The sequence below is a fragment of the Ranitomeya imitator genome, chromosome 4 (genome assembly GCF_032444005.1).
Source record: "Ranitomeya imitator isolate aRanImi1 chromosome 4, aRanImi1.pri, whole genome shotgun sequence".
Classification (NCBI taxonomy): Eukaryota; Metazoa; Chordata; class Amphibia; order Anura; family Dendrobatidae; genus Ranitomeya; species Ranitomeya imitator.
In genome coordinates, this window is record NC_091285.1 from 301,320,815 (window position 1) to 301,333,944 (window position 13,130).

Below are 13,130 nucleotides of genomic sequence, written 5' to 3' on the forward strand. Positions count from 1 at the left end.
ACTAGGGTTTTTGCAGATTCATGGTTGAGGAATGAACGGATTCGTGAAATATTTTTGAGTTGAAGTCGGCAAGAAGTGGAAAGGGCTTGGATATGTGGTTTGAAGGAGAGATCAGCGTCAAGGATTACCCCGAGGCAGCGAGCTTGTGGGACTGGGGAGAGTGGGCAGCCATTTACTGTAATGGATAGGTTCGTTGGGGGGGGTCGCGTGAGATGGGGGAAAGATGATGAATTCTGTTTTGTCCATATTAAGTTTCAGAAATCTAGCGGAGAAGAAGGATGAAATAGTGGACAGACATTGAGGGATTCTGGTTAGAAGGGAGGCGATATCTGGTCCAGAGATGTAGATCTGTGTGTCGTCAGCATAGAGGTGATACTGAAAGCCATGAGATTCTATGAGCTGTCCCAGGCCAAAGGTGTAAATGGAGAAGAGCAAGGGCCCAAGGACTGAACCTTGTGGGACTCCGACAGATAGGGGGCGAGGTGAGGAGGTGGTGTGTGAGTGGAGGACGCTGAATGTCCGTTCTGTTAGGTATGATGAGATCCAGGATAGGGCCAAGTCTGCGATGCCAAGGGATGAGAGGGTTTGTAATAATAGGGAATGGTCCACTGTGTCAAAGGCAGCCGACAGGTCGAGGAGGAGGAGGACAGAGTAGTGTCGCTTGCTCTTGGCGGTTAAGAGGTCATTGGTGACTTTAGTTAGGGCAGTTTCGGTGGAATGGTGTGACCGGAAGCCAGATTGTAGGCGGTCAAAGAGGGAGCAAGAAGAGAGATGGGAGGACAGTTCAAGGTAGACGTGTTGTTCCAGTAGTTTTGAGGCATAGGGGAGAAGTGATATAGGGCGATAGCTAGATACAGAGGATGGGTCAAGAGAGTGCTTTTTGAGGATAGGTGTGATGGAGGCATGTTTAAAGCTTGAGGGGAAAACACCAGTTGTTAGTGATAGGTTGAAGAGATGGGTTAGGGTTGGGATGAAGATTGTGGTGAGGTTTGGGATGAGGTGGGATGGGAGTGGGTCAAGTGCACAGGTGGTGAGATGTGATCTTGAGAGTAGAGTGGAGAGTTGATCTTCTGTAATGGTGGAGAAGTTGGTTTTGGAGGTGGAGGGCTGGGAAATCGGGAGGGAGAGCTCTGGGGGTTGTTGACCAAAACTGTCTCTAATGCTATCAATCTTCTGCTTGAAAAATGAGGCAAAGTTTTCAGCAGAGATAAGTGGGGAGGGAGGAGGTGCTGGGGGACGGAGGAGAGAATTGAAGATGTTGAATAACTGTTTAGGGTTGTGAGAGAGAGAGGATATGAGAGATGAGAAGTAGGTTTGTTTAGCTGTGGCGAGTGTGGTCTTGAAAGTAGTGAGGGACTGTTTGAATGCGATGAAGTGCTCGTTAGAGTGGGATCTTTTCCATCTGCGCTCAGCAGCCCTGGAAGCTCGCCTCAGTTCTTTGGTCAGGCTGGTGTGCCAGGGCTGTCTGTTGATTTTGCGAGCTTTGGTATGTGTAAGTGGGGCAGCAGATTCCAAAGCTACAGCTATTGTGGTGTTATATAGAGCAGCAGCGTCATCCGCATTGTGTATGGAACTTATGCCTGTGAGGGAGAGGAGGGATTCAGAGAATGAATGTAGGTCAAGATGTTTAATATTTCTGCGAGGGTGTGAAAGTTTGTGGGGTGGGGATTGTAGACATGGAGTGGAGAGAGATGAGAATGTGAGAAAGTTGTAACTTAATACTTTGTTGTGCCACCTTTTGCTGCGATTACAGCTGCAAGTCGCTTGAGGTATGTCTCTATCAGTTTTGTACATTGAGAGACTGAAATTCTTGCCCATTCTTCCTTTGCAAACAGCTCGATCTCAGGGAGGTTTGATGGAGATCGTTTGTGAACAGCAGTTTTCAGCTCTTTTCACAGATTCTCGATTGGATTGAGGTCTGGTCTTTGACTTGGCCATTTTAACACCTGGATACGATATTTTTGAACCATTCCATTGTAGATTTTGCTTTATGTTTGGGATCACTGCCTTGTTGGAAGACAAATCTCCGTCCCAGTCTCAAGTCTTTTGCAGACTCCCAACAGGTTTTCTTCAAGAATGGTCCTGTATTTGGCTCCATGCATCTTCCCATCAATTTTAACCAGCTTCCCTGTCCTTGCAGAAGAAAAGCAGGCGAAAACCATGATACTGCCACCACCATGTTTGACAGTGGGGATGGTGTGTTCAGGGTCATGAGCTGTGTTGCCTTTACGCCAAACATATCGTTTGGCATTGTTGCCAAAAAGTTCGATTTTGGTTTCATCTGACCAGAGCACCTTCTTCCACATGTTTGGTGTGTCTCCCAGGTGGCTTGTTGCAAACTTTAAACAACACTTTTTATGGATAGCTTTGAGAAATGGCTTTCTTCTTGCCACTCTTCCATAGAGGCCAGATTTGTGCAGCGCACGACTGATTGTTGTCCTATGGACAGACTGTCCCACCTCAGCTGTAGATCTCTGCAGTTCATCCAGAGTGATCATGGGCCTCTTGGCTGCATCTCTGATCAGTCTTCTCCTTGTTTGAGATGAAAGTTTAGAGGGACGGCCGGGTCTTGGTAGATTTTCAGTGGTATAATACTCCTTCCATTTCAATATGATTGCTTGCACAGTTGCTCCTTGGGATGTTTAAAGTTTTGGAAATCATTTTGTATCCAAATCGGGCTTTAAACTTCTCCACAACAGTATCACAGACCTGCCTGTTGTGTTCCTTGGTCTTCATGATGCTCTCTGTGCTTCAAACAGAACCCTGAGACTATTACAGAGAAGGTGCATTTATACGGAGACTTGATTACACACAGGTGGATTATATCTATCATAATTAGGCATTTAGGACAACATTGGATCATTCAGAGGATCCACAATGAACCTCTGGAGTGAGTTTGCTGCACTGAAAGTAAAGGGGTCGAATAATATTGAACGCCCCACTTTTCAGTTTTTAAATTTCCACAAAAATTTTAAATTACCAATAAATTTTGTTCAACTTCACAATTGTGTTCCACTTGTTGTTGATTCCTCACCAAAAATTTACATTTGGTATCTTTATGTTTGAAGCATGATATGTGGGAAAGGGTTGAAAAGTTCCAGGGAGCCGAATACTTTCGCAAGGCACTGTACAAAAAATTATTCACAATGTGCAAAGCAATTGATATCATCTACAGTTTACAAGTATGACTTTATACCAGATCTTGGGGCCACATCTGGGCTTTTGGCTGTTCCTAGCCTGCAAACCGGGACAGCAAAAGGACTGGAAGCAGTAGACTGTGGGCTACATGCCTCACCCATCCTTCGCACATCCATACGCCCTATCGATTTTATCAGTATCTGCATCCTCAGGATGCAGATAGTGGTGAATGTAATGGTGGAGTTGGAGCGGTCAGATCAGTCTACCACCATGCAGCCTGTCCAACCGACTGTCTCAGCACAGAAGGCGCAATGATGTAATTGCAAAGCACCAGCTGTGGAGCCTGAATGTGCAGAGCAAAAAGCCAAGCAATGGAAAGTGTAGTAGTCCTCATTCTATGTTTGAGGCTGTGAGGGATTATAATGTGGGGGCCCCCATTTTTTATTGGGTGCTATGGGAGATCATACAGTTAAAGTCATCTTTCTGAATATATGAAGCTGTAGAGGATCATACTGAGTAGGATCATATATTTGGGAGGTTGTGTGGGCCATCAAAATGGAGTTTAAAGAAGCACTCCCATCAAGGTTTTTATCCTCTGAATATATTGCAGTTATCATATTATATAGCAATGTGTACTTAATATTTCTCATTTTGCCTTTCTACCCACTAATACTTTTCTTTTCTCTGATCTATATAGAAACAGAAAGTTTCTTGTGCCTGCAGAAATCATTCCTTTCCTCAACTTCCGACCCAGCTGCTCCACTCCTCCCCCCCATGCCATTCGCTTTTGCATACAGGGAAAATTTACTTCCTGTTTCTACATAGAGTTATCTTCAGTCATGTGACAAGGCTCGTTACAGGGTCGACATTGACTGTTAGGATTGCTACTTCCAATAGGTGGCACGAGAGTTCTAGTCCTCTTCCTCTCTGAAGAGACAATTTGCATATTTCCCAGAGGAGCATTGCGGCTTTAGGTCTCCTCATCTCAACATGCTTAACATGTCACTCTCCACAAGGAGAAACGATACTTCTTGGATACAGAGTTTAGAAGAATTCAGCTAGTCAGTTTTTAATCACGCGATGTCATAGACCTAATAGAAAACAGAAGAAATAGTGGGTAGAAAGGCAAAATGAGCAATTGTAAGTACACAGTGCCATATAATATGATGACTGCAATATATTGAGAGGATAAAATTTAGAAAGGGGTGCTTTTTTTAAATATAAAATGATTAGCTTTTAGGATCCTTGTCCAGCTGTACCATAGGTAGTATGTGGTCACTGGCCCAGAGCCATGTTAACATCCTCCAGCCTGCCGGCATCCATGGCGCTCCTTACAATTAACAAGCACAGCAATGTCGTGCGAGTGTTATGTCACAATGATAACATTGTGCCAGGCAAACTAATCAGAAGAGGTACCAGGAATGACAGCAAATAGGAAGATGTTTCCAGAGATGTGGCCTAGTGGTCTCTGACTACTGACATAGAAGCTGGACTAGGGTCCAAGGAATATTTTACTTATATCTAGCAGAGTTGGGGCCTCTATTCAAATGAACTCATCTGTGGCTTTGGCTAATAATCTAATTTCCATAACACACATAACCTGTTAGTATATTAATTGAGTGCGAGAGAAAACCTAAGTACCCAGAGGAAAAAACACATAAACATCAGAACATAAAACCTTCATGTAGATGGGGCCCAGATCTAAACATAGGACCCCAATTATGCAAGGCAACATTGGTTCACCAATGAGCCACCATGGTCTTTAAACTATATTGAAGGTGTTATCTTAGACCTTGGTAATTTTTTCCTATTTTTCCAATGGGGCTAAAAAAGTACAGGCAGGGAGTTGCCTATTGTATCCGGCAAAGATTTCGGTTTGTTAAAAGTTTTCACAGACTGTTCCTTCCAATGATTCTCATGCTTCTGGTGACCTCACGTCGACAGGGTAGCTTCTTCTCTTGCGTTCTGTTGAATGAGTGTCGCTGTGTGTGTCTTGCTGATTAACAGCTAGCTCCCGTTGAGGAGCCAGCTGTCAATTAGCATGAAGTTGGCAGCCATGCCCTGTCAAAAATGTGGACTGGAAGAGAAGGTGTTGCTCTGTTGACGTGAAGTGAAATGAAGCAGGAGAGTCACTGCTGAGCCAGCAAATATCATGGCTCGTGGTTGACAATACCTGCCTGTCAGTTCCTAGTCCCATAGGAAAAAGTAGCCAAAGTCCAGAATAACCCTTCAACAACAAAATTAACATTAGTTGGCATTGTGGATTAATAATTGGTCTAATGCAGTATTTGAAAAAGCAAAATGACAAACCAAAAAACTGCACATTCTTACAGCCTCAATGTCCTTCTTACCTTGTAATCAAAACCCTCATTTAAAAAGTTCTTACGAAGAGCATCCGAAAGATACAGTACAGTTGTAATAATGACACTAGAAAAAGGACAAATTTAGAATTAAAATATTACATGTAAACTTTGATATGGAAAGTGATTAAACAAGTCATTAATATCTTTTACTACGGTTTTTATATACGGCATAACATCAACAAAATGTCTGCGTTTTTCAGGAGCCCTTTATAATTACCATCTATACTGACACAAAGGCACAGAGAAAAATTATTAAATTACTTTCACTTACTTTAAAAATGAAGCTACTAATTGAAGTTTCCAAACATGGGGAAGTCTCAAGCACATGGACAATCACTGGTGAGAACTTCTGACATGTTCCCATTTATCTTAAATGGAAACTGTACTTTCAACAAACTATGCATAAATGAATAATAAAGGCCATTATACAAAACTTTATGATTTATCTCTGCGTCTTTCTCCCTTACTTCCCTACACCCCTTCCCCATCTTCTGACTTCCACGATGAGCAAAAAAAGTACAACTCCAAGTTGCTGAAGACAAGATAAGTTGCCAAAGCAGTGAGTTATCAGGTTACACCTCATATTATAGTCTACTAGCTATTGGACCCGTTCTACGCCCGGGTGCCAAGCATTTATATTGGTATATGGTCTCCATCCTGGTATGTGCTGTTCCATCCTGCGTCCCCATCCTTTCATGTGCTGCTCCATCCTGCGTCCCCATCCTGTCATGTGCTGCTCCATCCTGCACCCCCATTCTGTCATGTGCAGCTTCATCCTGCATCCCCATCCTGTCATGTGCTGCTCCCATCCTGCGCCCCCGTTCTGTCATGTGCTGCTCCCATCCTGCGCCCCCGTTCTGTCATGTGCTGCTCCCATCCTGCGCCTCCATTCTGTCATTTGCTGCTCCCATCCTGTCATGTGCTGCTCCCATCCTGCGCCCCCGTTCTGTCATGTGCTGCTCCAATCCTGCGCCCCCGTTCTGTCATGTGCTGCTCCCATCCTGCGCCCCCGTTCTGTCATGTGCTGATCCCATCCTGCGCCCCCGCTCTGTCATGTGCTGCTCCCATCCTGCGCCCCCGTTCTGTCATGTGCTGCTCCCATCCTGCGCCTCCATTCTGTCATTTGCTGCTCCCATCCTGTCATGTGCTGCTCCCATCCTGCGCACCCGTTCTGTCATGTGCTGCTCCCATCCTGCTCCCCGTTCTGTCATGTGCTGCTCCCATCCTGCGCCCCCGTTCTGTCATGTGCTGCTCCCATCCTGCGCCCACGTTCTGTCATTTGCTGCTCCCATCCTGTCATGTACTGCTCCCATCCTGCGCCCCCGTTCTGTCATGTGCTGCTCCATCCTGCGTCCCCATCCTTTTATGTGCTGCTCCATCCTGCGTCCCCATCCTGTCATGTGCTGCTCCATCCTGCGCCCCCATTCTGTCATGTGCTGCTCCATCCTGCATCCCCATCCTGTCATGTGCTGCTCCCATCCTGCGCCCCCGTTCTGTCATGTGCTGCTCTCATCCTGCGCCCCCGTTCTGTCATGTGCTGCTCCCATCCTGCGCCTCCATTCTGTCATTTGCTGCTCCCATCCTGTCATGTGCTGCTCCCATCCTGCGCCCCCGTTCTGTCATGTGCTGCTCCCATCCTGCGCCCCCGTTCTGTCATGTGCTGCTCCCATCCTGCGCCCCCGTTCTGTCATGTGCTGCTCCCATCCTGCGCCCCCGTTCTGTCATGTGCTGCTCCCATCCTGCGCCTCCATTCTGTCATTTGCTGCTCCCATCCTGTCATGTGCTGCTCCCATCCTGCGCACCCGTTCTGTCATGTGCTGCTCCCATCCTGCGCCCCCGTTCTGTCATGTGCTGCTCCCATCCTGCGCCCCCGTTCTGTCATGTGCTGCTCCCATCCTGCGCCCCCGTTCTGTCATTTGCTGCTCCCATCCTGTCATGTGCTGCTCCCATCCTGCGCCCCCGTTCTGTCATGTGCTGCTCCCATCCTGCGGCACCGTTCTTTAATTTGCTGCTCCCATCCATATGCCCCATACGCTGCTCCATAAGATGCTCCATAGTATATGCCCCGTATCAGGTGGCGTAAGTAACAAATAGCTGTGGCATGAAGTGCCACAGCCTCATGCCACAGCAATTTGTTACTTGCGCCACCTGATTCCTTTCCGCCGCCATTTTCTTGGTCCTCCTGCTGGCGGAATCGGCGCCTGCGCAGTCCGCGCTTTCCGGCGCCATTTTCTTGAAGACACACCTGCAGTGTGTCTTCAAGAAAATGGCGCCGGCAGTGTGTCTTCTAGAAAATGGCGCCGGAAAGCGCGGACTGCGCAGGCACCGATTCCGGCAGCAGGACCAAGAAAATGGCGGTGGAAAGGAATCAGGTGGCGTAAATAACAAATTGCTGTGGCATGAAGTGTCACAGCTTCATGCCACAGCAATTTGTTACTTACGCCATTCCTTTCCGCTCATTTTCTTCGTCCTCCTGCTGCCGGAATCGGCGCCTGCGCAGTCCGCGCTTTCCGGCGCCATTTTCTTGAAGACACACCTGCAGTGGAGCCGGAGTGTCTTCAAGAAAATGGCGCCGGAAAGCGCGGACTGCGCAGGCGCCGATTCCGGCAGCAGGAATCGGCGCCTGCGCAGTCCGCGCTTTCCGGCGCCATTTTCTTGAAGACACACCTGCAATGGAGCCGGAGTGTGTCTTCAAGATAATGGCGCCGGGAAGCGCGGACTGCGCATGCGCCGATTCCTGCTGCCGGAATCGGCGCCTGCGCAGTCCGCGCTTTCCGGCGCCATTTTCTTGAAGACACACTCCGGCTCCTCTGCCTGTGACTGGTCAGAGGGCGGCGCCGGCGCGCATTAAGCGCGTCATCGTGCCCTCTGAACTGTCACAGCAGAGGAGCCGGGAGATGGAGCCGCACGCAGCGCTGGAATGGGGAAAGGTGAATATACTTACCCTCCTGGCGGTCCCTGACTCTCCGGTGGAGATCGCAGTATGCATTCAGTGCTTAGGCATACCGCGATCTCCTGGGAGCGTCACTCTGTGGGGGCCAGACTGCGCCCGCGCTTGCGCCTGCGCAGTCTATAAAGGCTTCGGACAGAGTGACGCTCCTAGCGTTATATTATAGATGGAGAGGAAAGGCAGAGGAGGGGTGAGGAGGAGACTGAAGAAACAGGAAGAGGAAGACATACAAAGAGGGTGTTGGATTTACATCTACACAGCTCAGTACTGCTGTATAATTTCCTCCTTGTGGAAGCTGTTTCTTTCTGTGTGCTAAGGAGTGAAAAGCAGGAATATCTCTTGGTGTTCTATGGGTGGAAGACTTCATAGAAGCTAGTCTCCTCCCAGCAGCTCAGAGTCGATTACAAATTAGAGACAGAACCTGCAGAGGGGAAAACTGCTGAAAGTGCAGGATTCAAGTTATATAGGGGACATAAATGGTGTTATTCCTTGTGTACACACAGGGTAGCTTATTCTGGAAAGTTGCTCGAAAGTGCAGCTAACTTTTATAATACACTACCTCATTTTTTTTTTAGCTCAGAGGAAATAGAAGCTCAAATCAAACAGTTTAGTTGTTTATAGAACTGGGGGCAATCACCGTTCTTCTGATGGTCAGCACTGCCTGTTTTCTTGAATGTCTCTATTTTAAAGAGTACATCAGCAAGTTTGTGTCTGCTACAAAGTGATAGTTTTCTATGAATCTTGAGAATATAATAGTCTTGTAAAGTGTAGTTAAGTTTTTATAAATAATACTATTTAATGGGCACTGAAAACATAACTACCGTAAGTTCTTTTGAAAATCAGCTTTGTAAATGAAAACATTTCTCTTTGGAAAGGTATTAGAAATAATTGTGTTTTTATTTTGTATTTTTTGTCATACCAGTCAATGTCCTAGACAGTACACAATCCCCCAAAAATAGAAATCTAATTTAAACTAGGTAAGTTGCGAGTTGGCAGAATATTTTTTTCCATTTCTATCTTAAAAAGCTACCAATAATATACATAAATTAAGTTTGATTATGTTCAGCCCTAGAAGAAAGGGATGCAATCTGTATGCAGCTGTATCTGAAGTGCCGCATAATACACAGAAGGAAAAAAAAAACAGCCATGTCAGCTGAATATTTACAGTATCAATAAGAACCTGTGTGATTTCATGTTTGGAAATTTACTGAACCCTAATGAGCTCTCAACTACCACAATGTGCTATTTATGTTTTCCTTAGTCTTTAATCAAATGAAGCATGTCCCCTGGGCCTCTCCTGCTCGCTCTGCGCAGTGAGAGTGCTATAGCTGGCACACAGCGATTAGGAGCAGCTGCAGGAACTGGAAGTGATCTAGAGTGCTACAGTATGTGGCTGAATAGCTAAGACATTAGCCTTTTAATTGGTTTCATGACTGGCAACGCTAATTAATTGTTTCATTCAATTAGAAGGACCCATTTCCTCCTCAGGGGCACGGCTTGTGCGCAAAGCATTATCCTTGTTTCAAGTGGTCAAATTACCGACCCCCTGTGCTTATCTTCTTAGTGACTATGGATAGAAACCAGTAATGGAGTATGGTCCCAGCGATACCACAACCCAGAACAAGCTCTCCCTCTCTCTAATCCCTGCAGTTTGCACACGTCCTGCTAGATCTCTTGAAACTTTGCCGGTTCTGCTAATCTGCATTTGTGTACATTATATATAACGCATTGCTCAACACTGCACGGGATCACCATATACCTAAAACAAATAATGATATGATCAATATTATGACGGACTCATTACTCGTCACTAAGGCTTCTTTCACACTAGCGTCGGAATCTCCCCGTCGCAATGCGTCGGGGAGAGATTCCGACGCTAGCGTTTAACGCTTTGCACAATGGGTGCAGCGGATGCATTTTTCCGGCGCATCCGCTGCCCCATTGTAAGGTGCGGGGAGGTGGGGGCGGAGTTCCGGCCGCGCATGCGCGGTCGGAAAAAGCGGTCCGTCGGGAGAAAAAAACGTTACATGTAGGGTTTTTTTTCCCCGACGGTCCGCCAAAGCACGACGCATCCGTCGCAAGACGGATGCGAAGTGTGCAAATCCGTCGCAAATGCGTCGCCAATAGAAGTCTATGGGGAAAAAACGCATCCTGCAAGCACTTTTGCAGGATGCGTTTTTTCTGCAAAACGACGCATTGTGACGGATTTACAAAAAACGCTAGTGTGAAAGTACCCTAAGAGGTCATATTTTGAGATTGTAATTGCAGTAATCAGCTCTACATAATTTTACAGGCATAATATAGAACCTCCTTTATCTTTTATGGCAACCTTTGTTTATTCGTTATGCCATAAAGTTTATGGAGATCTAGAGTGAATAATGAATTCCCTCTACGACAGTTTTCTGAGGTTAAAAAAAAGTCATAACATTTGGTGCACTGCACGGTTGGTGAAAAATGTTGCGAATGTTTCCCTTTTTTGCTTCAGCTTTTACCAACTTTTAAAGTAAGCGGTGCTTAACAAAGCAAGAGAAATATCAACTGTGAAACGACAAATATACCATATTTTTACAAGAGAAAACTGTTGGAAATTATATGAAAAGTCTATGCCACCTCAAATTGCTTAGATTTTTTTTTCTGAACCACAAACAGACCAAAGGTTATAGCAAAGTGTGCTTCATATTAAATGCAGCAAATCAACTCCATGCGGCTTTTGTTGAAGACTAGCATATTTGACTTATCTAGATACAGTGGCATGTAATAGTTTGGGCATCCAAAGGTTTTACAATGGCCCTCACAGTCCCCTGATCTGAACATGATTGAAAATCTGTCTGACTACAAAAATCATTTACAAGCGATGATAGTTTTTTTTCCCCTACTAAGTACTAACCATGCAGGGTGCCCAAACTTTTCCATCAGCCCATCTTCCTTTTGTAATTTTTTAAAATGTAAAAGATTACATATTCCTAAAATACAGAAGGAAATGTGTCATCTTTAACTTAAAGCCTTTAAGAGATCATTTCATCTTCAGCTTGCTTAACTGGCCACAATAACAGTAAATTTGACCGGGAATGAGCAAACTTTTACATGCCACTGAATAAAGCCAATAACTGGCCTCAGCGGTGATGCCGATGTAGACCCCACAAACCGCTGAGACCATTGACTGCCTGCTGTGGGGACTTGCGATGTAGATGTGAAGACACCAATGCAGCTAACCAACAAAGAATGGGAGTGCGAGTAACAGTTTTGATTGTAATCTTATAAGCCTGAAACTCTACGACCATACACATTTTTAAACTGGACAAAACCTGTATGAAAGTATGGATGAGTATAGGTTTGGTGAATGCCAGGAAAATATTTCCTGCAATATTTAATTGTGCCAACTATTATAAGGATTGGAGCATAAGTTTGTATACAGAAGACACAGCAGGGGTAGGCAGGTTCTGCTTTATGTGAGATAACACATTTGATTACTTGTTTGTTTCATCACAGGAATGAGTTTTTCTACATTTCACCAATCATGTGAGCGCTTCATAAATCAAGTCAATGACATACAAGCTCAAAGGCCGCCATAGCTACTACATCACAAACGTAATTTATCATGAGCTCAAAGGACTGGAGATGCATCAGAAATACTCTTGTGATAAAACAAACAAGGAAATGTGTTACCTCACAGAATGCAGCAGCTGTGAGCCCCTGTTGTGTCACCTGTATGCTCACCTATGCTTCCACATTTTTGTTTTCAAAACAACCAATTGTGGAATTTATTATTATTTCAAGATCAATTAATTAAAATGTACTTTGTATGTGGGAAAACCTGTTTAAGTTTCCTGAACTTAGGATGGATAATGCTTCTACAGGGTTATTTTTCAGGGGCTGTTAGAAATGTTTGGGGGTTGGGGAGTGAGGGAGGGAAAAGGCCAATTCCTCTTTCAACTTTACTGTGTCCTAGTCCGCAAATAAAAGTCAATAAAGGCTTGGTTGGGTGATCAACCTCAAACCAAACACTTTTTTGGATGAAATTGGATTAATGGAAAACTAGATACCTGTTTTGCATCTACACTTGAGTGACGGTGTGAGTGAGATCATACAAGTACCATCTACTCAGAAACAGGGGACTGTAAAGAAAAGTCCTAATTTGTGTGCATTGCATTATTTTGCAAATGTCATGTCATATAATGGCAGCAGACCGACCATGCTCTTCGCGCATTGCATCTGTAAATCAAAGATTTTATTACAGAACTAGATTGTGGCCCAATTCTAACGCATCGGGAATTCTAGAATATGCATGTCCCCGTAGTATATGGACAATGATGATTCCAGAATTCGCTGCAGACTGTGCCCGTCGCTGATTGGTCGAGGCAACCTTTATGACATTATCGTCGCCATGGCAACCATTATGACATCATCGTCGCTGTGCCCATTGCTGATTTGTCGAGGCCTGGCGGCCTCGACCAATCAGAGACGCGGGATTTCTACGTCGATGCTGTGACGTGGGATTTCCAAGACAGACAGACAGACAGACGGAAAAACCCTTAGACAATTATATATATAGATGCTACTAGCTTCAATAAGCTGCACCTATTTAGCTTTCTGCAAGCAAAGGGTTATTATCTGGCATACGTAGGAGATGAGGACATTAGAGAAGTGGAGGCCTTGCAGTCACTAAAAAGAGGGCTAGT

General features: G+C 45.2%; 1 protein-coding gene across 7 annotated transcripts in view; it reads right to left on the minus strand.

The window, feature by feature from the left end:
* Window positions 1-13,130, minus strand: part of DOCK4 (dedicator of cytokinesis 4) — a 488,246-nt gene that overhangs the window by 149,083 nt on the left and 326,033 nt on the right. For all 7 annotated transcript variants that reach the window (XM_069764796.1, XM_069764797.1, XM_069764795.1 and 4 more), the window contains one exon: window positions 5,490-5,565. In XM_069764796.1, the coding sequence (XP_069620897.1) occupies window positions 5,490-5,565 (76 nt within the window). The remainder of the gene's footprint in view (window positions 1-5,489; window positions 5,566-13,130) is intronic.